This window comes from Trematomus bernacchii, unplaced genomic scaffold, assembly GCF_902827165.1.
Source record: "Trematomus bernacchii unplaced genomic scaffold, fTreBer1.1, whole genome shotgun sequence".
Lineage (NCBI taxonomy): Eukaryota > Metazoa > Chordata > Actinopteri > Perciformes > Nototheniidae > Trematomus > Trematomus bernacchii.
Window position 1 is genome coordinate 7,060,562 of NW_022987821.1, and position 25,090 is coordinate 7,085,651.

A 25,090-nucleotide genomic window follows, 5' to 3' on the forward strand; every position below is an offset into this window, starting at 1 on the left:
GAAAATGTGAGTAGTGTTTGGAGAGATGGATATATGTGGAAGAACAGTTGTGATGTAAGGATTAAAACAATTGGTAAAAAGTGGTTAAATGGTTATTTAGGTACAAAAACAGAAGTACAATTCAATGGTAAAATCATGTTTGGTGTTTTACTTGACCATCTTAAAACAAGTCCTAACTTGTTGCTATTTTGCTCATGTTATAATGTCTTGATAAGATATCTAATGTTACTATATACTAAACAATTTCATTTGTTGTTCCTTCATTCAATGTAAACTGGGCTAATACAACTGTAATGTAATACCCTTGAAATGAATGTGTGTTTTCAGACGGGGAAAAGGATTGAAAACAGTGTTCATAATTTGGTCAGGCGTATTTGTGTCTAATTGCATTCTCTCTCATGACTGTTTCCGTGGTTTGTCGTTATAATTTGATTGGTTTCACCTTGGAAACCATTTATTTGCAGTCATTGAGGAATCATGGTTGATGGTTGAGGATATTTTAGGAATAAAGACACGGAGCTGAAGAGGGATTATGTCGCACCTCGTCACGTTGAGCGTCTGAAGATAAGAGCAGTCTAGCCTCATGGAACTTTAAAAGCCTGCTAAGCCTCCTGAAAATATTAAACTTTTTAAAAATGTGTTATTGAAGGTCATCACCGTCATGATTAACATTATCAGTTTAGTTTAAATGCAATGTGTCACACTGATGGATTTATCTTGCACTTGTTGCTGCTGTCAGGATAATGTTTTTTGCTTCTTATAGAAAATAGAAAAGGATAAGAAATGTTATCACTCTGTAAATCAGGAGATATTGAGCTTATGATCAATCTAAAAATTATGATTCTGGTTTCGTACATTATGCAAGCTGAGGTTCATGTCCTCATGTCGACTGTTTAGAAGCGGGACAAGACGTTGTTACATCCGTTTTAAATAGGATTTCTAAAGGTGTGCTAGGTCCACTATATATAGCAGGCTGTGGGAAGCTCTCTAATTAACACTTAAATAGATGTGCATGTAGCTCATGTTATATTATGGGACTATTTTCTGTGGAAAATTGATGCCACTTCATAGTTTCTTTGCCCAGAATAAAGAGAATTAGAAGGCAATTTTCAGGCATGATTAAACAATCAAGATTTGTCTGGGAACAAAAAACTTACCACTGGTTTGATTTGGATGACTTTGTACGAGATTCTTCACATGCAAATTACGTAAATTGCAGGTAACCCCAGGTAGTTCTGTTAGTGGATATCCTCTGCCAAACTTCCAGATTATCTTAAAAAAATTATAGAAAATGTGTGTCAGCAGAAAACCAACAGGCAGTGAGACACATTAATATAACAAATATGAGTATTTTGAGGACATTTGCATTTGAAGGTCTTAATAAGTTAACCAGTAACACCACAAATGTACAATTTTTGAGGCTTTCAAAATCAAAAATGATAACCATTTTGTCTTTAAGGCTTTTTTGATACCTTGAATGAGTCAAATTTGACCCAAACAATATGGGATGGGGTAATAAATAAAAATATTGTACTTCTTAAATATATATGTTCAAATATATATATCACAGTATTCATGTGTTAATAAGCCACATTTTCAAATAAATTCAGTCAATTAAAGTTGAAAACATGTTCTAACAAATCTTAGTTGATAATAAAAAAGCCCAACTACTTATTTACATAACAACCTTGAAATACACCCTTCATAATTCCTCTTATTATAATCAATCAGAAGCTTCTGTTTTAAGGAATGAGCTGCCAACAAACTAAATGAAACCCTCTGGAGAGCTGTGAGCAGTTTTTTCTTAAAGCATTTTCAAGTATCAAGAATAATTTACATTGGATCGACTTTTCCAACTTATAACAGAACTTATGAGGTAATAAACCTCTAGGGAGTGGCCCAGCCCTTCGTATATTTTTCTGTATGTGGCCCTCGGTGAAAAAAGTTTGGACACCCCCGTCCTAGATGGTAGCTGCACAGTTTTACAATTCACTTAAATCAACATTTTCTTTGTTTGTGTGTCCCTCAGGTGTGTGTGAGATCGCAGCATGCATTCGGTCCATACAGAGATGTGGGACCCCCAGCCCCAATCTAAAAATGCCTCGCCCTTCTCCCCGCGGCCCCCCTCCAACGCTCGCCTCGCACATGTGACCACAAACCCCCCGGCCAAAAGGATCACCTTCTACAAAAGCGGCGACAGCCAGTTCGGGGGCGTCAAGATGGCGATCCACAAGCGCAGCTTCAAATGCTTCGACGCCCTGCTGGACGACCTTTCCCAAAAGGTTAGTGGGACGGGATCAGAGACGGGATGTGGAGATTCATTTTGACGCTCGCTGTGGAGATGCACTTTTCAAGATGAATAGATACCGAGATCCTAAAATAAATAAAGAGGTTAATATCAGGTCAAATGTACCTTAGAGGGTCTTGAGCCAGTTGTTCTCTTGAGTGATTGTGATGTTATGTTAGATGTTTATTTCCCTTGTACCATGTCTTAATATTTGTCCTTGTTTGGTGTTGTAAATTGAGTATTACCACGTGCCATCGTAAAGACATCAGCCTCTAGTTTCATTGCTCCAAGAACTCCTTCACCATATGTCCAATTTATTTCCGTGTCCCCATCCAGGTGCCGCTGCCATTTGGGGTGCGTACTGTGACGACTCCCCGCGGCACACACTCCATCAAACACCTGGAGCAGCTGCAGGACGGCGGATGCTATCTTTGCTCCGACCGACGCCTCGCTAAGCCGGTCAACATGGAGCTGGCCAGCAAACGCCCGGGCGTCTGGTACCATCACAGCAGGAAGCCCCAGAGACCCGAATCCTCGTCCGCAACACCCCCAGGACATTTATCTTACAGGCAGCGGAGGGTCCTGCTGGTGAAGAACAGCGATCCGGGGGTAAGGAGGGGCGTGGTTCTGAGCAGGAGGTCCACACGGAGCCTGGGGACTTTCCTGGATGCCGTGTCCGAGGTGATGCAGTTTCACGTCCGCAAGCTTTACACTGCAGAGGGACGAAGGGTAAGAAGTGGCTTGTTTTACTTACTTATGGTGGTGGAAAGTTACTAAGTACATATTCATATTGCTGATGACACTGAATCTGTCTCCAGATCGACAGCGTTCAAAGCCTCATGACGTGTCCCGGTGTTTTGGTGTGTGTCGGTCGGGAAGCCTTCAGCCCAATGTTGGTAAACTTCATGAGGAAGAGCTCAGAGGAAAAACTTCCCGGTGTGGGCAGCAGGTCCCCAGTTCTCGGACCGAGGACTCCTGGAAACGGGGCCCGATCGCCTGCTACTCAAGGAGTGAGATCCCCACCTCATGGAGCTCATTCAAGAGCCAGCGAGTACAGTGAAGTGCATGAAAGCAAGAAAAATGGTAATTTGTTTGCGTCTCAATTAGCTTAAAGAGTGAAATTGTGAAAAATAAATACTGGGTTGTAATTACATTCATTTTTCTCTCTCTCTTTCTCTATCCTTTCAGTTAACTTTGGTCTGGAAACCAAAAAAAGCATCATCCACCCTCGCTCAGATTCCTCAAACCGCTCCGCCCGTTTCTCCTTGTCTTCGGAGAAGTCGTACAGCAACGGCGTCAGACCGTCCATCATGAACGACGACATTGAAAAGCGTGTGGTGGTCAACAAAGATGGCAGCCTCTCTGTGGAGATGAGGGTGCGTTTCCGCCTGCACAATAACGAGACCCTTCAGTGGTCCACACAAGTTAAAAAATCTCCATCTCTGACCAATGAATGCCAGGCCCCGCCCCACTATCTGCAGCAGGGCCAATCGGAGAGCTGCTCTGACCCCGATTCCTCCGCCTTTGACCCTGAAGGTGTGGATTATTCCAACCAAAATGGTGTTATGGAGGGAAGCGGATGCCCCTGCTGCTACCAAAGACACGAGCAGCAGTACGACTTGTGGGAAAACCCGGCACATTGCCACAAACACCACCCTGTCCCTCCTCCACCTGCATCCAGACACACCATCACAAGGCATACACGCTCTTCTTCTTCCTCTTCGTCCTGTAACTCCAGGAGGGTGGTGCGCTGTCGAGCCAGAGGGTCAGAGCCGAGCAAAATAGTCCAGGAGGAGATGTTTGTGACGGAGCAGGTGGAGGTGGAGCAGGACGGAGATACATGTGTCGAAGTGTGCACGGTGAGCCGAGGATGCAGCCGAAGTGAAGTCGTCGCCATTGACAGGAAGTCAGTAGCGGCGGAGGAGGAGGTTATGATGGAGGATGACGAGCGTCCGCTGTCTGTGATCAGCAGCTCCTCACATGTCCTCCAATCCCTGAAAGAGGACCAGGATGATGAGCTGCCACCCAGCGCCTCACAATGCTGCCGTAGCATCCAACCATCTCCAACGCACAAGGAGGATGAGGAAGAGGGGAAGAGCAGAGCAGCATCCTCCGCTCACTGTGGAGCAGACACCCCCCATCCAACAGCTGACGATCGAGCCCCAAGCTCCAAGTCCCAAAGGAGTAGAGCATCTGACAGGTCTGGTGGAAACAAGATCCCTTCCACAGAGGAAGAGGAGGATGCAGAAATGAAGAGGGTTGTTAGCAGCTTGTCTCAGAAGTCATCCAGTGTGTGCTCTAACTGTGGTGGCTGCAAACGCGAGGCTAACTCTGAGTCTAACAGTCGAGCGTCGCAAAGGTCCGATCGCTCGCACAAAGCTCCTTCCAAGCCTCCCACACCTCTCGTAAATAACGGTAGTGACGACGAAGGCTCAGAGTGTTCGGTTGGGTCGACGCAATCCAACAGGAGCAACATCACCGGCCGCTGCTCGGCGGTATCACACATGCTGGAGGAAAGAGCATCCAGTCACATGTCCAGTCCTGAGGAAGGAGGGGTGGAGGAAGAACGAGCCAGTGATGGTGATGTAGGAGAGGAAGCAGAGGAAGCAGAGGAAGCAGAGGAAGCAGAGGAAGCAGAGGAAGAGAGGGCAGGTAGCTCCTTGTCAGACAAATCTGGGGCTTCTGTAAAGACAATAACTAAAGCTGCTTCCCCGACTGGAAGTGCAGTTGTGGAGGAAGAGGATACACACAAAAGAAGTCCCAGTGCCCTCTCTGATAAGCCAGAAAGACCCGAGAGTGTCCTTTCTGCTAAATCTGCTAAATCGAGTAAATCAAATGTGTCCGGAAAATCGCACAAGTCCACTTGCAGTCACTGTGTGAGACCAGTATCTGCAGCAGCTCAGGAAACGATTGAACCTGAAGAAAATGGACAAGAAGAAGGAGTTGAGGTCGAGGAGAGAGCAGCGAGTGCCACTTCTGCAAAATCCAATCTTTCAGCGAAGTCTAATAAGTCCTCCAAAGCTCTTGAAAGGTCAGAAAGTGGAGATGGTGAAGAAGAAAGGCCTGCGAGCAGACGGTCTGGTAGATCCAATGTGTCTGTTAAGTCTTCAAAGTCACACAAATCTAACGGTAATGACATTGCAGAACCTCCATCCCCCGAGGAAAAGGAAGATGAGTTGGTAGAAGATGAAGAGCAGAGGCCTGAAAGTGCAAGATCTGCTAAATCAGCTTCCTCTGTAAAGTCAAGAGTGGCTTCTCCAGCTGTTTCAGAAAGAGCAGCCAGCGCCATGTCGGGGAAATCAAACACATCAGCAGTTTCTCCAAATCCAAATGAAGCTGATATTCCTTCGATTGAGACACACGGAGCAGAGGAGCAAAATGACCATCAAGAGCGGGTGGCGAGTGCTTTGTCTGTGAAATCCAGGTCTTCAGCAAAGTCCCGCACGTCTCACAAGTCCTGCAATAGTCTCAAACCGGTGTCATCGACGCCACTTGTTGATGGGGAAGGAGATGAGACAACAGAGAGAGCTCCAAGCGCTGCATCCGCGAAATCAGGGAAATCTAGAGTTTCTACTTCATCACGTAAGTCTAATCATAACAAGCTTCCTGAACCCCATGCTGCAGAGACAAGAGGACCCAGTGCCTTGTCCGTTCGCTCCACAAAATCCGCTAAATCTGGCAGATGTAGCTGTGGAAAAGCGTCAGCACTTGACAAGGAAAGGAAAGAAGACGAGAATGAAGCAAGCGAGGCGGCTTCTGAGCGGGCTGCCAGCGTCTTGTCCACCAAAAGTCAGAGGAAAGACTCAGGAGACACCGAGCAACCACTGAGTCGAAACTCATCTGTGTCTCTTGGCTTGGCAGAAGACCAAGAAACAGCTGATTCAGACAGTGGCAAGTCCAGTGTTTGTTCTCATGTAAACACGGAGAAAAAGGGCAGAGCGAAGACAGCGACTCCCCAGGAAGCACGCCTCACCGTGTCTCAAAACAGCCGAAAAAGCCCTCACAATTGCCCTGAAATCCCTACTATTAATACACCAGGAGGGGGTCAGGTTAAGGAGGTAGAAGGTGGGGGAGAGGAAGCAGCAGAGAGAGGAGTAAGTGCAATGTCCGCCCGGTCTCACAAATCTTCTTCTCGTGTCAAAGCAGCTGCGAAAGAACAAAATGAGCTTGAAGTCAACAACAGGACATCGTCTGCAATGTCATCAGCAAGTGTGAGAGGTAGGAGTAAATCCTCTGCTAGTGCCAGGGCTAAAAGAGCAGAAGAATCGGACGGCAGCGTCGACTCAAAAAGTGGACGCTGCCTCAAACCTGAGTCGGCAGTTTCCGCTCATTCAGGGTCAAAAACAAAAGCCTCAAAGCAGAGTAAAGGAGAGGTGAAAAGTAGCAAATCCAGTGTGAAGTCATCAAAGTCTGAAAAGAAAGGGGTGAAAGCGGCGAGCCCGAGCCCCTCTCACAGCTCCACTCTGTCTCAATCTCTGTCCGCCGCTGACCTGCTGAAAGAAACCATGGCACGTCCTCAGAGTACAAGCAGTGTCAGGAGTCAGAGGAGAGACGAGGTGATGACGCCCGCCTGTCTGCCCAACACCTCCCCTAACGAGGTGGTCAGTGATTGGCTGCGAAGTATACCCAACAGCATGATGGGAGCCAAGGAGGAGGAGGATGTTCATGAAGAGGGGGAGGAGAACGTGGAGGAAGAGGAGAGAGACAAGGGGGAAGAAGTGGAGGTGTTAGATCAAGGGAAAGAAGTGGATGTTTCTCCTCAGGACGCCAATCTGCCGCGGAGCTGGAAGTCCTCGGCTGCAGTGATGAAAGTCCTCCTGAGCTCCTCCATGGGCCGATGCAAGAGCATGCCAGAGGTAAGACTTCATGCAAATGCTTTCCGTCTATGTGATAGGAGTATTTGGATTTTTTTTTTTAAAGGCAAGGTTTAGGCTTCAGTCAGTGAAAAAGGAATAACATCGAAAAACGGGAAGACAAGAGCAGATGTCTTCCCATCTGGAGATAAAATAAGTGAATTATGCCCTGTCTCCTTCGATGATAAGCTCATACACAGTACCAACAGTTTGTTAGATAACATAGGAATACAAAAGCAAGTTGTATTTTCCCCAACACTTTCCAAGAATGGCTAATTCACTAGGACTTAGAATTGGTTGTTTGAATGAATGCAGGTTTCATTCATGTGCATGTGCCATGTTTTCTTCTGTAGGTGTCTCCAGTGTACGGTCGCAAACTGAGCACATCGGCCCGCGGGCTCCTGGACTGTTTGACCCAGCTCCAGCTCATCGATCCCGCGGTGGGTCAGCAGAAGAACGGCGACCAGCGCTACGAGGACGTCATGATCATCCTGCAGTCCCTCTGGCTCACCGAGCAGAAGAATGATTTAGTTAAAGAGCAGGTGTCTCCACCGAGGTCTTCGTCTGGGCTGGGAATGAGCAGCGGCTCTGCAGGATCTGGGAAGGACAATGGGAATCGTGGTGGGGATGAAACGAAGGAGGCTTCTTTACATGAGGAGGAAGCGGTGGAGAAAGCTGTAGAACCAGAGGAGACGGAAGTACATGCAGAGGCAGAACCAGAGGAGACTGATGTACATGCAGAGGCAGAACCAGAGGAGACGGAAGTACATGCAGAGGCAGAACCAGAGGAGACAGAAGTACATGTAGAGGCAGAACCAGAGGAGACAGAAGTACATGCAGAGGCAGAACCAGAGGAGACGGAAGTACATGCAGAGGCAGAACCAGAGGAGACGGAAGTACATGCAGAGGCAGAACCAGAGGAGACAGAAGTACATGCAGAGGCAGAACTAGAGGAGACAGAAGTACATGCAGAGGCAGAACCAGAGGAGACAGAAGTACATGCAGAGGCAGAACCAGAGGAGACGGAAGTACATGCAGAGGCAGAACCAGAGGAGACAGAAGTACATGCAGAGGCAGAACCAGAGGAGACAGAAGTACATGCAGAGGCAGAACCAGAGGAGACGGAAGTACATGCAGAGGCAGAACCAGAGGAGACGGAAGTACATGCAGAGGCAGAACCAGAGGAGACGGAAGTACATGAAGAGCTGGTCCTTCCAAATATGGACGGCCTCAGAAACACCAACGATCCTTCGTCCAGCTCAGCAAACGGCAGCTCCAAATCCCCGACTGATAACGAGCGAGACACGCTGGACGACTCGAGCTCGGCCACGCCTCCGACTGTCGTGAGAGCGTCTCTGAGCAAAAGACAATCCCAGGACCCCGATCCGGTGTGGGTGATGCAGCTGCTGAAGAAACTAGAGAAGCAGTTCATGAATCACTACATCACGGCCATGTCGGAGTTCAAAGTGCGCTGGGACCTGGACGACAGCCTCATCCTGGACACTATGATCGGAGAGCTGAGGGACGAGGTGAGCAAACGCATCCAGCTCAGCATCCAGCGAGAACTGAAGAAGATCCAGGGTCGAGCTGGACGAACACCCAGGCCTCCGCAGAGAGGAACTCTCTCCAGAGAATCCACCATGACGGACAGGAGGCGTCGAATCCTGAAGGTAACAGCACCAAATCAGCATTTCATTTTTATTTGGTCCGTTCATGGTATGCACAACTTATAAAGTATAACAATTATTTACAAAACATGTCTCTATAAACACACCATACCCGAAAAAGAGCAGGGAGAAGAAAATAATCTTATATGACCTGCCCCTTTCTCAAAATATATAAAATTGATGGTCTGTCTGTTCATATTTTCTTATTCACAGCCAATCATAACAGTATCGTTAGAGAAACACAAAAACTTACAAAAGAAGACTTACATTACATGTTAGACGCTTTTATCCAAAGCGACTAACATACATTCAGTACTGTGGGCAATCCCCACAGGAGCAATTTGGGGTGAAGTGTCTTGTCCAAGGACACAGTGGGGTTCGAACCTGTGCCCCCGTGATGCGAAGATCAGCGCCCCTACCACTGAGCCACAACCTCCCAACCAACTTAGTTCCCACTTGACAGTTAAAGGTGGGGTAGGTCATTTTGGAGAAACCAGCTCGAGATCGCTCCTCCAACACACGAACGCGCACATGACCAATGAGGGCACGAGATAAGTTTGTGCCCCGATGGAAGGCTGACAGGCAGGTAGGCCATCCAGTTATTTTAGCCGGGCCGGCTCAGATGATTGGTCGTGCTTTTTACAGTACTACGGCTTCCACAGATGACTTTTTGTTATGGATTTTTTGTCAAAGCACTTCAGATATTCATTGCTATCGGGATGTTAAGAGCATTCCATGGAATATAACAACAAGTGTATCTCGAGCCGGTTTCTCAAACTTACCTACCCCACCTTTAACGGAAAGAAACAAAACATCACATGTACAAGGAAAAGTGCAACATCTGAGTCCTACTGGAGTAAAAGGGGGAAAGCGGTGCATAATAATAATATTCATGAGGAAAGATACTTGCAGCTCACATATTTATCTATCATTACAATAAGCAGTATTTGATTTAACTGTATGTGTTTGTAGCTCATCGTATCCTATTTGACTTCCATACAGGTCATGAAGAACCAACCAAAAACGGCCGAGTCCCAGAGTGACGGAGAGATGGCGGGCGAGTTCAGTGACCAGCGCAGTGAAGACGAGTATTGCCCATGTGATGAGTGCGTTCGCAAGAAAATGGCCGCCAGACCTCTCAGAGAAAACCCGATTCCATCCGCCGAACTTCCGATGTCGAGGGAGTTCGACCTCCTCAAGATACTCCAGCTGAAGAAAAGCCCATCGCCCGTTCTCGCGGTTGTTCCAGTTGTGGAGGAAGAGGAGGGGGATAGCGAGGTCGCTGTAGAGGAGGGGAGGAATTTAGAGGTGGTGCAGGAGGAAGACGAGGACCCTAAAGAGGATATCCAAGCTATGATTGTTTTAGAGGATACGATCCTCGAGGAAGATGAGGAAGGGGAGGAAACCAGCGACAGCACAGGTGAGGAAGAAGAAGCACCTGGGGAAACAGAGGAGGATAACGGTGCAAAAAATGAAGGAGATGAAGATGCCGAAGAGGGGGAGGCAAATGATGAAGAGGAGGGAGGAGAGCAAGGAGAGGAGGGAGAGGAGGAGAGAGCCTCATCACAGGTAGGATCAAGAGCAAAAGGGATTATTTAATTAGAAAAGTGTTAGTCAAACGGTTTAAGCGTCCATCACAGTTATATAAGTAAGTTATGTATTTATATATAAGTTATATGTGTAATGAATAAACTCCTAAACATATTAGAGCCTTAGAAGGGTACAGATATCATGTTCATTATTTTATTACATGTATTTACCTTCTTGACATGTCAGGAGGTTTAATAAGTAAGTATGTTCTTCTGCTGTTACTGCATAAGACAACCTTTTAGTTATAACACCACCTGCTCTCAAAGGGCCTGAACATTAAGTGCACTTTAAAGAGGAATCTGACCTACTGCAGCCTCCCTGCTAAGTCTAAGCCTGCGGGAAAAGATAATCTCACTATCCAATTAGACAGACTGAACAAATCTGTTGTGTTTTCAGCAGCAACTCAGCGCTGCCACTGACGCAAGTGTGCTGTTGTTGTCAGCAATAATAATGTACTGATTAACTGCAGCCTCTGATTTCAATTCAAATGTATTTATATAGCCCAATATCACAAGATACATTTGTCTCAAAGGGCTTCACAAATCAACAAACATGAATGATGATGTAAAAACAACAAACATATCTGAGAATATAGTACAGTGACAAGATACATGTGAAAATACCAATGAATGGGTGCATCACACGATGACACAAATACAGTTAGAATACAATAATTCCAGGTCCATGAGGATGCTTAAAAGGGAGTTTAAACCCAGTCCTAACAAGTCTTAAGCCTACTCTTAAATGTGTGGACACTGTCTGCCTCCCAATTGCGTTAATGACTTTGTTACAAGCTGTACTTACGGATAATAACATGCCAAAGTAGCAGTGAATTACTCCGAGATGATTAACTGTTTTCTTGTTTGGCCCCTCAGTGCCAGGAGGTGAAAAATGACACAGAAGATGGAGATGCTGTCGAAGAGGTAAAGCCTGAGGAGGAAGACGAGGAAGTGAAGAAGAGAGATGTTTCCCTTCTCCATCAGTTCACTAAAACCTCTGTGGAGTCGCAGTCCGGCTCCCTGGAGGACATCGACACAGAATCACCTCCGATCCCTATCGACTCCATAGAAGTGCCCAAAATGGCGGGTGGCGGTACGGGTCAGAGGAGAAGCCGCTCTCCAGGTCGAGTGAAATGCCGAAAACCCAAAGACAACGAACTGGATGACCAATAACTCCCATGAACCCTTGCTCTATCAGTGACTACACAGGTGGAGTTGTTCAAAAAACTGCGACCAAATCAAAGAACTCAAACACTTGAAGCACTTTATCACTCCAGATCCGCTGTAGAACTTGCCACCTTATTTATCCACTATTTAAGTATATTTGTATATTTTCTAAGTTAATTGTAAGCGATATGTCTATATTCTGTATTGTATGTGTACTAATATGGTATATTTTTTAACTAAACATTGACTCCTATGGGTGTATAATGTAAGGTTAAATGATTTATTAAATCATATAGCCATTTATATAACAAGTACCTCGTTAGACGCTAAGATATAACCTTAACTTTGTAATGAGACAAAGAATTGAACTGATTAACTGAAACGGGTTTTCAGTTAATCAGTTTAATTCTTTGTCTCATTACGTTTTGTATTCTCAGGGGTTTGGAAAGTTATTTCCTAGATGTTATTTAAGTAGCCCTGTGATGTAATCTGATTACCCTAAAGGAGTAGTTTTAAGAACATTTTTGCAGAGAGGCAAGAGTTTATACCACTCTCATGTGTCAATATGAAGCTAATGCTAGCTTAGCTTAGCACAAAGACTGGAAGCAGGGGGAAAAGCTAGCCTAAGCTAATTAAAAACTACTCTTGAATTTACTCCAAAATTGACAGAAAGAGATCTTATATTCCGTATTGCTATCTTTATTTAATTATATTTGAATTATTTAACCTTTGCGTAATCTGTACCTCATTATATTAATGTAGTCCAAATACTGTGATCATGTACTGAACATACAGAAGCTCCAAGAGAAACACTGAGCATATCTGAAGGTCTGAATTTCAGGTTGATGTGAACCTTCCTCTGCTGCTTTCATATAAGAGCTTGTTATTTGGTGTGTGTTACATGCTGTATATTCAGCTGGGCTTTGCATAATGAGCCGTGTGGATCAGCAGCGTGAAGCGTGTTACTGATGCCTTACTGTATCCATGGTTATATCAGGGTAGAGGGACAGGAACAGAGGAGGAGATCACGATGGAGGGTCTGACGTTTGTTTCCTGACAACTTGAGCCTGTTTAGGGAGGCCGGATCGAATCAAATCTGCTGTTTCAAAAGCCGGGAAATTGTATTTTTAAAAGACCAATAAAGAGTGTTTTCTCTTGTTAAACGCAGGTCTACTCCCTAACGATACTTTCCTGATTGTGTGTGTGTGTGTGTGTGTGTGTGTGTGTGTGTGTGTGTGTGTGTGTGTGTGTGGTGTGTGTGTGTGTGTGTGTGTGTGTGTGTGTGTGTGTGTGTGTGTGTGTGGCCTGGCATTACTATCCTTGTGGGGACCTAAATCTCTTTACACAGTCACGTGTGGGGACTCGCCTCCCTTATGGGGACATAATGGAGGTCCCCATGAGGGGAATCATTCATTTTAGGGTGAAGACTTGGTCTTGGTTAGGTTAAGGGTTAGGCATGTGTTGGTTATGGTTAAGGTTAGGATAAGTCTCCAGGAAATGCATGTAAGTCAATGTAATGTCCCCTGAAGTGATGTATACAGTGTGTGTGTGTGTGTGTGTGTGTGTGTGTGTGTGTGTGTGTGTGTGTGTGTGTGTGTGTGTGTGTGTGTGTGTGTGCCTATGCTGCTATTGGTCTGTTTGATCAGTCTGTGACATCACCAAGTGAACATCATGTAAAGCAAATTAATATGTGAATGTACTAATGTTGATATAAATAAACTAAACGCACAGGAAGGTGATTCTGAGGTGGCGTTTCTTAATTATTGAATTACTAATGTACATGCTTTGTGTTAAAGGGATAGTAAGGCAACAGTTAAATGTGTTTAGCTACGTACAAAACAAATCAAATCAATGTAATTGTTTGCTATATTTAGCCGTCAGACTGCCCTTTCAAATCGAGAACTGAAGCTTTTTTCTGAGCCACCAGACTCCAAATTATAACGCTGCCTCGATTGATGACTTGCTATTGTATGACTTTTTATTTGATCAGTTGTTGTCCCACAGTAACACAACACGCTCACAGATTAAGGTAGACCAACAATCCCTGTGTTTTGTGAGGTCAAATTAAAGTCTGGTGTCTTTGGTGAATGTATAATTATCAGCGTCAATTCTTCGTCCAAACGTAGACTTTACCCGACTAACAGCATGGTAAAGCAGTGGAAATATACCGTGTAGATATAGTGTAAACTTAAGCTGATATTGATTTGATATGATTGATAACTGGCTAAAATACATTTAAAACCAAGGATACCTCATACAACCCCACTTTAAAACATCCAAACTATTCTTTAAATTCATTTGAAAGTGAACGCAGTGTTTCCTTGTGCAGGCTACAGTTTTTTAATACTTGTATACATATCAAGAACAATGTGCTTTTGCTATCTGGCGCAGATTATATTCACTCTTTTAGCTTTGCTCTTTCCTTTGCACTCGGCTCAGCTCCAAAGGTTCCCAAAGCTGCTCAGCTGCCCTCAAGATACACACTCACGTCACACTAATCCTGTACATGTGTGTGTTGGGCCACGGAGGGATTGAGGTTGACTTACATCACATTGACCGATATGGAAGAGCCTGTACTGTACCTGCAGAAAACTGTAACAGTACAAGGGGTGGAAGTGTCAGCAAATCTTCAGACTGTATATGGTACCCGGGTTCGATTATGACTTTTGTAAATGTCATACCTCTCTCTATACATTTCAACATCTTTACAAAAGAGGCATTAATGCAAAACAACATCCCCTCAGTATCAAGTATACTCCTTTTAACACACGTTTATTATGTAATGCAATATACTGTCAGAGATTATCATATAACACATCAGGAGAACACATAATTGTCTGCTTGCCAATCATAAAAAGTGCATATAATTTAATTTCTATCTCTTAATATTTCAGATTTGATTGTGCACACTATATTCTAACATCTGCCTACATATATAGAACTTAATTCAATATAAATTGAAGCTACATCTGCAGGTTGTTATGTGTGTTTGCGTGGCAATGCTGCCCCTTAGTGGTATACAATGGTATTGCATGATGCAGGTCAGCATCAAAACTGATTTTAGCTTATAATAACATTTAGAAGGAGAACCAATAAAGGATGACCTTTGACTAAAGTGTCATGATTACTCTATATATATTTTTGCTGACATGTGACCTTTAATTTATGACAGGCAAGCTTCCACAGCGTCCCTTACGATTGGCTGTTGCTCCAAACGAAGCTCCGCCTCCGCCAGAGAGCAACCAGTCAGCAAACAGACCAAAGCCAGAGGCACCACCTATACACACACACAGTCAAATATAACTTTATGATGTAAATATAATGATACTCGTGCATCCTGCGGCCTCCTCACCTTGGTCCTGGTTCTGGCAGTGTGTGTGTGTGTGCTGATGTCGGAGGATGTGATTTCCACGGTCACATTGTCCACGTTGTAGACGGCCTTCAGGAGAGCTTCCTCACATTTTGACTCGGGACAACCTGAGAGTTTCTGGAAGGAAAAGAAGAGCGCTTCAATTTAGATTTATACAATGTTTAATGTGACTGTAGTGATTCTTTTCTCTGTGAAGAATGGAGATTGATGAATCTTTTTCACTACTCCACATAGCTCAGACACATGGTTTAATAGTAAGGTAAACAAAAGTATATTATATTACACCTAGACTCACAATGAAGGACAAAAGAAAGACACTTCATATGTAATTTAAAAGATTACGTTAATAGATCAAACGGCTAAACAGGGGATTCTTGAGCTGCCTTTTTAACGGTTCTTTATGCTAAATTTAAAATTAAAAAAGGTGGATGGACAGGGCGTTCATGGTAACATTGTGAGTTTAATCCTGTGTCAAGATCGGGTTTAAAAATGTATTATCTCCTGATTATTGAAGAGGATATACCATGTGACTACACATTAACATGATAGTAGTAAATTAAGGTAAAACAAGGTAGTGTTTATACTGTATATAGGTCTGGCTGGTTTTTGTTTGTCCTTTCAAATGATGAAATGAATGTATGCACAGTAGTAGATGGGGTTGTAGGGTTTCACATCCATTAGTGGTGTTATTTGACCTGCAGTAAACGAGTGGCTCTGCAGTAGAGTTTGCTGTTGGTGACCTGCAGGTCCATCATGTGGTTCTGGTAGATTTTCCCCTTTAAGACGTGAGCGCCGGTGCTCAGAGCGTTCAGGAACAGCTTAGTGCACAGCTCCCACTGCTGAGAGAGAGAGGAGATATTGATTATCTGTTCTCTGCATTTACATAAGCTACTCTGAAAGGGGGAAAACAACAACAACTGTCATCTAAAATAAGACGTATAAAACACGAGAAAAACATAGAAAATCGATAAAGATGGAATTAGTTTTACAGCTCTGTTGAAGGAGGGTGGGAGACAGATGAAAAGGCAGTATAAAGGGGTGTGTGTGTGTGTGTGTGTGTGTGTGTGTGTGTGTGTGTGTGTGTGTGTGTGTGTGTGTGTGTGTGTGTGTGTGTGTGTGTGTGTGTGTGTGTGTGTGTGTGTGTGTGTGTGTGTTGTACCATTTGAAGTAAGCCTGAAGCAGGTGATGGCCAAGTGATTCTTAGTGACGATAAACACAGCTTATTGATGTCATCCTGCAAAAAAACACACATTTTATTAGATGGAAATATGGATTGATTGACAGACAGACAGACACACAGACACACAGACAGACAGACAGACAGACAGACAGACAGACAGACAGACAGACAGACAGAGAGACAGACAGACAGACAGACAGACAGACACACACACACAGACAGACAGAGAGGCACAGACAGACAGACAGACACACACACAGACACACAGACAGACAGACAGACAGACACACACACAGACAGATAGACAGACAGACAGACACACAGACAGACAGACTTGTTGTACAGTAGCTGCAGTGTCTCCATCCACTCGATGATAAACAGCGTGGAGATTGGACGTCTTTTCTCTCACTCGGCGCGCCAACTTCTCCACGTCACCGACATCATCTGTGGAGAGAGGGAAAAAGCCGTTAAGATGTATGTTGATCTGGAAATAATCAACAACAAAAACAAGTTGTCTCACCAGTCTGTGTGTAGATGAGAAGAACCATGTCGTGGTCATCGAGAGACGGCAGGACGAGATGCAAAAAATCCTCATGTGATATACGAAAGTCAGGACCCTGGAGGAAAGAAAAGATATGATTATGAAGAAGAATGTTAAGTAATCACCATTATTTTGTTATTTGACTGTAGTTTGTTGTAGTTCCTGTTGGGCTTGGAGTCCCCCATTCCTGTACTAAGTTCAAATAGGATGCAAGTGCACAAGACAATGCAAATACAAAGTAGATGATAAATGTTTTCTCCCAACAAAGTGGATACGGAAAGGATTTGAAAAGCCAAATTCAAGTAGTGGCCTTGGCTGAAAACAGACATGTCCTATTGGGCTTTACAAAGTAGGTACAGTGTTTCCTACTAATCCTGCTCCGGGTTCATCTACAAGTGAGACACTGCAGAGACAGATGTGACGTTACACGGTGTCAAAGAAGAGCTGGAACTAATTTGAATTGGATTTTGGACATATTAATACTTTGTAAGGCCATGTCTCAAACCCAAAAGACAAGCCGGAACAAAACTAGAGTCAGCACTGACAGCAGTAGTGTAGCTCAAGGTAAACCTAAATGTACAGTGGCAGTTTTGAAGCAGTGCTTTGAATCAGATGGATTGTTTGCATTCATTCAATAATTATTCTAATAAATGTTATTTCATTGTTTCCCTTCACGTACCAGTGGCCCCTCGTTGTTCTTCAGCTCGTTGTACCCTCCGCTGATGAAGCCCCGAACATCTTCGTAGTCTCTCACACACACAAAAAAGAATATTAATGCAAATGTGAAGTATTTGTATCTCCAATTATTTTAGTGTATTCACAGTTTCACGCATGTGTGCATTGAGCTGCAAATGAAGGTGTTTGTGATAATGAGGACGTCACACTCCTCTCACCTGCTCCGAACGTCGGCACACACTCGCTGGCGTCGATGAGACCGAGTACGCCAAGTGCGCCCCAGCCCAGGTAACACACACGCCTACCACGCTGCAAACTGAAGCATGTAGAAGAGAGTTCATCCCAAATAAGTCAAATCAACAAAGAGTTTTTGCATCTGTATCATCTTACACATTTCAGATGTCTGCTATAGTGTCTGTTTCACAAGAGGAAAGGCTTATATTGCCTCTGTGTGTGTTTTCTTTACCACTGGAAGCTTTAGAAACAGCTAATCCACCATGAGAAATGTCATTGTTGTGGGTTTCAAGGAGCTGCTTTTCCACTGTGTAAGATGTCTGGCTGCTAAGTAGCGAGGATGCTGCTGTGAATCAGGACTAGTTTGCCTTGTTAAGTACAATTCAAGGTGACTGGAGGATGTTCTACCTCTTTCCAGCGGCCTCCAACAGAGCGACCATCCCCTCGTTGTGAGCGCAAGGGATTTCCAGAGTTTTCTCATACGCTCTCATGTGCTGCAGGATTCCCCTGTTGGCAAATAAAAGAGATAACTGTATTTGGGAAAATACTGAATGTCCTCTTCCAATATGAGAGTACACATGATAACAAAGGTATCCCAACTGTAGCTGTGTACTTGACAGGATGTCTGATTACCTAGAAGAGCATCAGGACTGTTTGAGGCATATGATAGCTATGTGATTAACATGATGATTCAGCCTCTATGGAGATAGACATATGACAAGCATGATCATTTCTGACGTGGAGCTAATCTGAAGTAAACATTGAATACTGCTTTCTATTCCTCCATCTTGTGACTGTGTAACTCCCCTCTCTTGGATATCAGCATGTGAAGGACACTGTTCAGGAACTAGTTGATGCTCTGTATGTGATGACTACTTCCATTCTGGAGAGGATCACAAACACATGGATCCTGATGTTGAAGCTCAAGCCGGTGACGAGTGAGATTTCTCTAACATCCGCCATGCTTACTGCTGAGTGATGGGTGTGTGTGTGAAGGCTGCAGCGTGAGCAGCAGACAGCACCACCTCCAGGAGGATCTTAGTGGCGCTGCCTCCTTTCATCCTGGAGGAGCCGCTGATGGCCTCCGGCTGAACACACAGACACACACAGGAGTACATGAAGGGCTGTCACTATCAGATTTGCACGACATGATATCTTGACACCTTTAAGGAGAGTTTCTTACCCCGACTGCTGGGTTGATGAGGAAGGCCTTTTTACTTTTAGCGAGCTCCTCCATCCTTTGCACCACGCTGCGGAAAGTGAAGCTGCATCCAGGGATCGGCTCGTCCCTAAAACATAGATTTTTTTGGATGTTAACATTTACTACTAGTTAACATGAATGGAAAAAGAGTGAAGTTCACTCACACACCTGGCCTGATGTGTGGGATTGAAGCCCACAAGAACAGGGGTGTAGACCTCAGGGTTCTGCAGGCAGAGATCCAGCTGACCGGCTACAAAAGGAGCCTTAATGTCGCAGAAATCCAAATCTACACATATTAGCTTCGGCTTTCTGCAAGGTTGCAATATTCTGACTTATAATTAACATCCTGTTCAACAATCATTCAGATTCTGGTGAGTTTAAAGTGACTTACGGATAAACCACAGGAAATACCAACGAAGAAGACACGCTTCTTTCCCTCACAGACCTGCAGAACAACAACAACAAACTCAAATGAATCTCACACACACACACACACACACACACACACACACACACACACACACACACACACACACAACACACACACAACACACACACACACCACACACACACACACACACACACACACACACCACACACACACACACACACACACACACACACACACACACACACACACACACACAACACACACACACACACACACACACACACACACCACACACACACACACAACACACACACACACACACACAACACACACACCACACACACACACACACACACACACACACACACACACACACAACACACACACACACACACACAACACACACACACACACAACACACACACACACACACACACACACACACACACACACACACACATCCCTGACCTCCTTCATACTGGGCATGCCCAGGTGGGATCATCCTCTGGAGCCTCCTGCGAGGAAAACAGAGCTCTGAGGAAAATGGGAAAACAGAGATTTGATTAAAACAGAGGCTAAGAAATATAAAAGATTGTCTTTTCTACTTAATATGAATTGAAGATGTAAATCAGTACGTCCTGCATGCAATACAACATCTGTTCAAAAACCCATACATACTTGTCTCCTCCTGCAATGATGTAGGAATAAACCGGACTCTGGTTCAGCTCCTTCAGCGCTCTGTTGAAAGCTGACTAAAAAAACACACAACAGGAAGTCATTTTTAAACATAACAAGTGATATTTGATCATGATTTTGTCCACACTTGCTATTCTTGGACATTCCTAGAGCACACAAATGGTTTGCCTCTGTATTCCTGGTGGCATTAAATCCTATTTCAGGGCAGCTTTTACCGTGACGAGGAAAGCCAGTCGACCAGAAGTCCCACAGCCGCTCAGCACAACAAGGCTGTCCCGAGGATCCTGTGAAAGAACCAGAAGACTTTAACACCGTCCCCGAGTGACCACGAGAAGAAGAACGTGTAAAGCTCTTCAGGGTAACAACATTCACAGATAAGACTTAATACAATAAGAGTAAATATGTTAGATTTCTGTAAGGTTTCTGCTCAATGCTTGCTTTTTGGAGGCTAAACGGTGCATAGCTCGCACATGGAAGGTGTGGGGGAAACTTCAATTGGAGTCAGGACTCAGAGAGACACGAGGAGAGCTGGAGCTTTGATGGAGTCAGGACTCAGAGAGACACGAGGAGAGCTGGAGCTTTGATGGAGTCAGGACTCAGAGAGACACGATGGAGAGCTGGAGCTTTGATGGAGTCAGGACTCAGAGAGACACGAGAAGAGCTGGAGCTTTGATGGAGTCAGGACTCAGAGAGACACAAGGAGAGCTGGAGCTTTGATGGAGTCAGGACTCAGAGAGACACGAGGAGAGCTGGAGCTTTGATGGAGTCAGGACTCAGAGAGACACGAGGAGAGCTGGAGCTTTGATGGAGTCAGGACTCAGAGAGACACGAGAAGAGCTGGAGCTTTGATGGAGTCAGGACTCAGAGAGACACGAGAAGAGCTGGAGCTTTGATGGCAAACACTGACGGTTTATTTGGAGCTTCGGCCGGAGAATTCACAAGACATGTCACAGAGCCACGGTCTGACCACACGGCTGAGATGCCACAATCAATTCTGAAGAGCCCTCCTGTAGCTCCAGGTTTTAACTAGTTCAGAGTGTAATAATCAGCATTCTTCAATAGATAGACTAAACACAGTATGTTAGATTTCTATAACAGATACCTTGAGGATGAGCTCCACCTTCTTAGCAACCTCCATCAATGTTTCCACCACTTCATCACTCATCAGCCTCTGAAAAGACATTCATATAATCATTTCCTTTATAGAAACCTCTCAAAATAAAGCTTTGATCATAAACCTGTACCTGGTAGGTGGCTCCGGCCTCTTCCAGAAACATCTGGGAGTCACAGGCCTGCAGCATCCTCACAATACATCCTGATGAAGCGCGGTCGATGTCCCGCGTCAGGGGGTTGGACTTCTCCGAAACAGGAAGTGACGGCTCATAATATGGGGACTGAGAAACATTAAATATCAAGAAACATGATTATAATCATATTAAAATGCTTTTTTTAACAGTTCATTTCCTGCTTTTTCTTTTTTTGCTGATACAATCACTTCATTTAGTGGCATATTATCAGTCTTGAAGATAAATGTCTGACCCACAAAGTCCAACTATTCTTTCACTTACTTCCCATTCATGCATGCTGGAGAGCCTGCAAGTCCACTCTGATCCCGACATCGTGCACGACTTTGTCCTTCTCGCTGTGTGACAGGAAACGTCTCTCTGCGTCGCTTGTTTCCTTTTTGTCAGCCACGGGGATTTGAAATGAAAACCACAGAGTGCTCGGCTCTATCTGTAGTGACAAAGTTCACTTGAGGACCTTTGAGACCAGAGAGGAGGGAAAGGAAGTGTGACACACCGACACAATGACCCTGCATGTCTTTATATAACTATAGGTAAGGTAGGTTTATTCATATAGCACATCTTCAGACACAGAGGCAACAGATGCATACAAACCATGCATAAAAGAGATTAGGTGGTACAGTAGGTTAAAAGACTTCTGAGTAAGAGCTGAAAAAGGTCATGTTTTTATCCAAGACTTAAAAGAAATGAACTGTCGTAACTCAAACTCTACCAGAGCAAACGGAGGTTACAAGAGTGCAGTTGTCCTTATTCTCCAACATGCTTTTCAGCCCGCAGTGTCTCATCAGTGAGAAAATATTTACACGGCAGCAGATTGTGGAGTCTGATACATTTCATCGCCTTCAGAGTCAGACTGTTTGCAGCAGCGTGCCTCACTCCTCCAAACTCCCACCACAGTCTGTCGTACCGCCGGCCAACGCTCGCAGTGTCACTAAGGACATTTTCCACCTTCTATAAACACAGAAAAACACTGGTATTATTGATCCTCCCTCTAGATATCACCTCACACCTTCTGTAAGGTCCACACAGAGGGGGAAAGAAAGATATATGTTCATCGTTTTCACATGAAATACTTATAATATGTTGTTTATTGAGTTTCAGCTGCAAATGCTTCATGGGCATTCTTGTTTTTGTTTCTTGAAATACTGAATATGTCCCTTTCAAGACATACAAAAAACATAATTAAGTAGTTTTTGGGTATTCTTATTTTGGTTTTTTTGTTATACGCTATAGTTTGAAGAGAAATAAAATGTGTTATAAGGCTGGTGACTGTCTCCAGAGTGATGCATGTGTAGGCTTCTTGCTCACGCTGATTATTAATGATAGCAGACAGCTCGGCGTTAACCTCTCTGAGTCAGAGCAACAGCAGAGAGCTGTGCGTACGGCTGCCTGATAAATCACACAAACATCTTAATGAATGCTTTTTAAAAAAGGTAATGCTGAGCCAATATCAGACACAATAATATAATCATTTAAAGTGTTTAAACCAAATGTTGTCCACTGGTCAATCTGACTCTTAATTAACCTAAACATCCGATCAGAAACAGATGGTGAAGAGGCAGAAGTGATATATGTTTGCAGCACAGAAGCAGACTTGCAGTAAGCCTCCACTCCCCGAAACAAACATATTCTTTCAGTTTCTTGTCGACTTTGGTCCTTTTTCACCTCTCAATAACTGTGTCTAAGTGCCTTTGACACATGACCAATGCAAGCTGGGGTTTCCCTTCAGAAATGATGAAATTCTACTTGACCTGAGTGGACTCTGTGTTGTTTGCATCTCGTCTCAGTCAGGCCTGCAGCACATTGACCTTGGCACCAAACCTTGAAAGGTCCTTTGATTCAAAGCGAGCCTCCTTCCCATCAGGCTTCAGTCTCAGCATTATTCCTAATTCTTCACAAAATCGCGTCCCTAAGGAGCAAAAAAAGTCATTAATACTTTCAATAATTCTTCTCATAATAGGCTGTGAAATCCTTGGACAAAAAATGGCTAGTTAATTCTGAAATGTTCTACGGGACATTGCGACTAAGTCAACTTCAAAACATCATCACTATCTGCTCTTTTGTGCCTAAAAGTAAACTCCAAACCTCCTAAAGAGCCTCGCTTTCAAATACAAAAAACAGCCTGAAAGTATATTTCTTTCACTGCCAACTCCCTTCAATTACAGTTCAGCAAGACGGGTTTAGGGGCATATTTAGCATCATAAAAACAGAGAGAAATGTGGTTAATTGTATAAATGTGAAACTTTGACTTTAAGAATGAAATATTTTCAGTTGTGGACAAAAGCACGACACATCTTCAAAGTTTGCTGTTGACACATTAACTGTTAAGTGTAATATTTGGTGTAATCAGCCTTAAGTCAAAGGGTCAGGGGGAAGAAAGCCCATAGCTCTCTACACACACACACACACACACACACACACACACACACACACACACACACACACACACACACACACACACACACACACACACACACACACACACACACACACACACAACACACACCACACACACACACACACACACACACACACACACACACACACACACACACACACACACACACACACACACACACACACACACACACACACACACACACACACACACACACACACACACACACACACACACCGACTCCCTGCCCTTCAGCTGCACAGCTGCCGTCGTCATGACAACAGAGAGGCTAATCTCCAGTGGACAGAAGAGAGACGAGAGAGAGAGAAAAGTGCAAGAGCATGTACAGAAAACGTGCTTCTGAGAGCGGGGAGCAAGTGTGAAGATAGGTGTGTGTGTGTGAGCATGCTTGGGAAAAGGGTGTTAGTGAATGATCCTCTGCATCTCCTCTTCAATTCAATGAGATTGGTGATTGCATTTCTATAAGGAATCTTTCCTGAAGAAGTGTACGAATCCTTACATGCTTCCTCCAAGTTCTAAATCCCCTTCCTGAGCTTCATCATCTAAGAAGAAATCCTTATTTGGTCAGCTATAAGGACTTCCTTCTCCTTAAGACTAAATGTACCCATTCCTCTTCTGTTTCCCCCGTGGACTGCATGCTTCCCCTTCATGACACTCCTTCCCTGACTCCTACAGTAACTCATCTCTTGTCATCTCTGGAGCTCCATCCCTCAAATATGTGCCTTTTTGCCCTCTTTTATTCCCGTCACGCCCTTTTCTTCCCTAAATCTCCCAGTCATCCTCTGTGTTTCATTCTGCCTGTCAGTCTGCTCACCCCTGGGAGCGGTGAATCATCTTTCCTCTGACGCTCGCATACACCCCTTTCATCCCTTCTCTAATTCCTAAATCCATCCCTCTTCACTATCTACGGCCTCTCAGCTTTCCAGCTTCCTCTGTCTCTCTCTCACACACACACACACACACACACACACACACACACACACACACACACACACACACACACACACACACACACCACACACACACACACACACACACACACACACACACACACACACACACCACCACACACACACACACACACACACACACACACACACACACACACACACACACCACACACACACACATCTCCCTGCTCGCCTAGCAGGGATCACACACACACACATATGTTCCGGCTGATTAAGCTGGCAGAGCCACATGGCAGTCGGCCCACTGGAGGGAATGATGGACATTGTGGGGAAGAAAGGGAGAGTTTGGGAAGTGCAGAGAGAGAGAGAGAGAGAGAGAGAGAGAGAGAGAGAGAGAGAGAGAGAGAGAGAAGAGCATAGAGAGAGAGAATCGAGCTAGAGAGCACGTCAGTTTTGGGATGGAGGACGTGATGATGATTGATGGAGAGACGAATGTCACACAGTGGAAATCTAATTTGTCCTCCTTCTCTTATAGTGGGAACAGCTGATTTCATTCAGAAAACAATCATCCTGTTTCTCAGGCTTGGGGAGTAACGGATTACATG

At 44.5% G+C, this 25,090-nt stretch overlaps 1 protein-coding gene across 1 annotated transcript; it reads right to left on the minus strand.

The window, feature by feature from the left end:
- Nucleotides 1–14,216: 14,216 nt before the first annotated feature.
- On the minus strand, nt 14,217–22,086 carry gckr (glucokinase (hexokinase 4) regulator). Its single transcript, XM_034151394.1, is given in 21 exon segments — nt 14,217–14,840; nt 14,916–15,050; nt 15,629–15,772; nt 16,093–16,167; nt 16,448–16,557; nt 16,634–16,730; nt 17,334–17,401; nt 17,548–17,645; nt 17,972–18,070; nt 18,533–18,651; nt 18,747–18,852; nt 18,933–19,027; nt 19,156–19,209; nt 19,624–19,649; nt 19,652–19,689; nt 19,834–19,907; nt 20,067–20,135; nt 20,954–21,022; nt 21,096–21,245; nt 21,420–21,612; nt 21,959–22,086. Coding segments are annotated over 20 exon segments (1,791 nt in total). The 5' UTR covers nt 21,471–21,612; nt 21,959–22,086; the 3' UTR covers nt 14,217–14,726.
- Between the last annotated feature and the right edge of the window lie 3,004 nt (nt 22,087–25,090).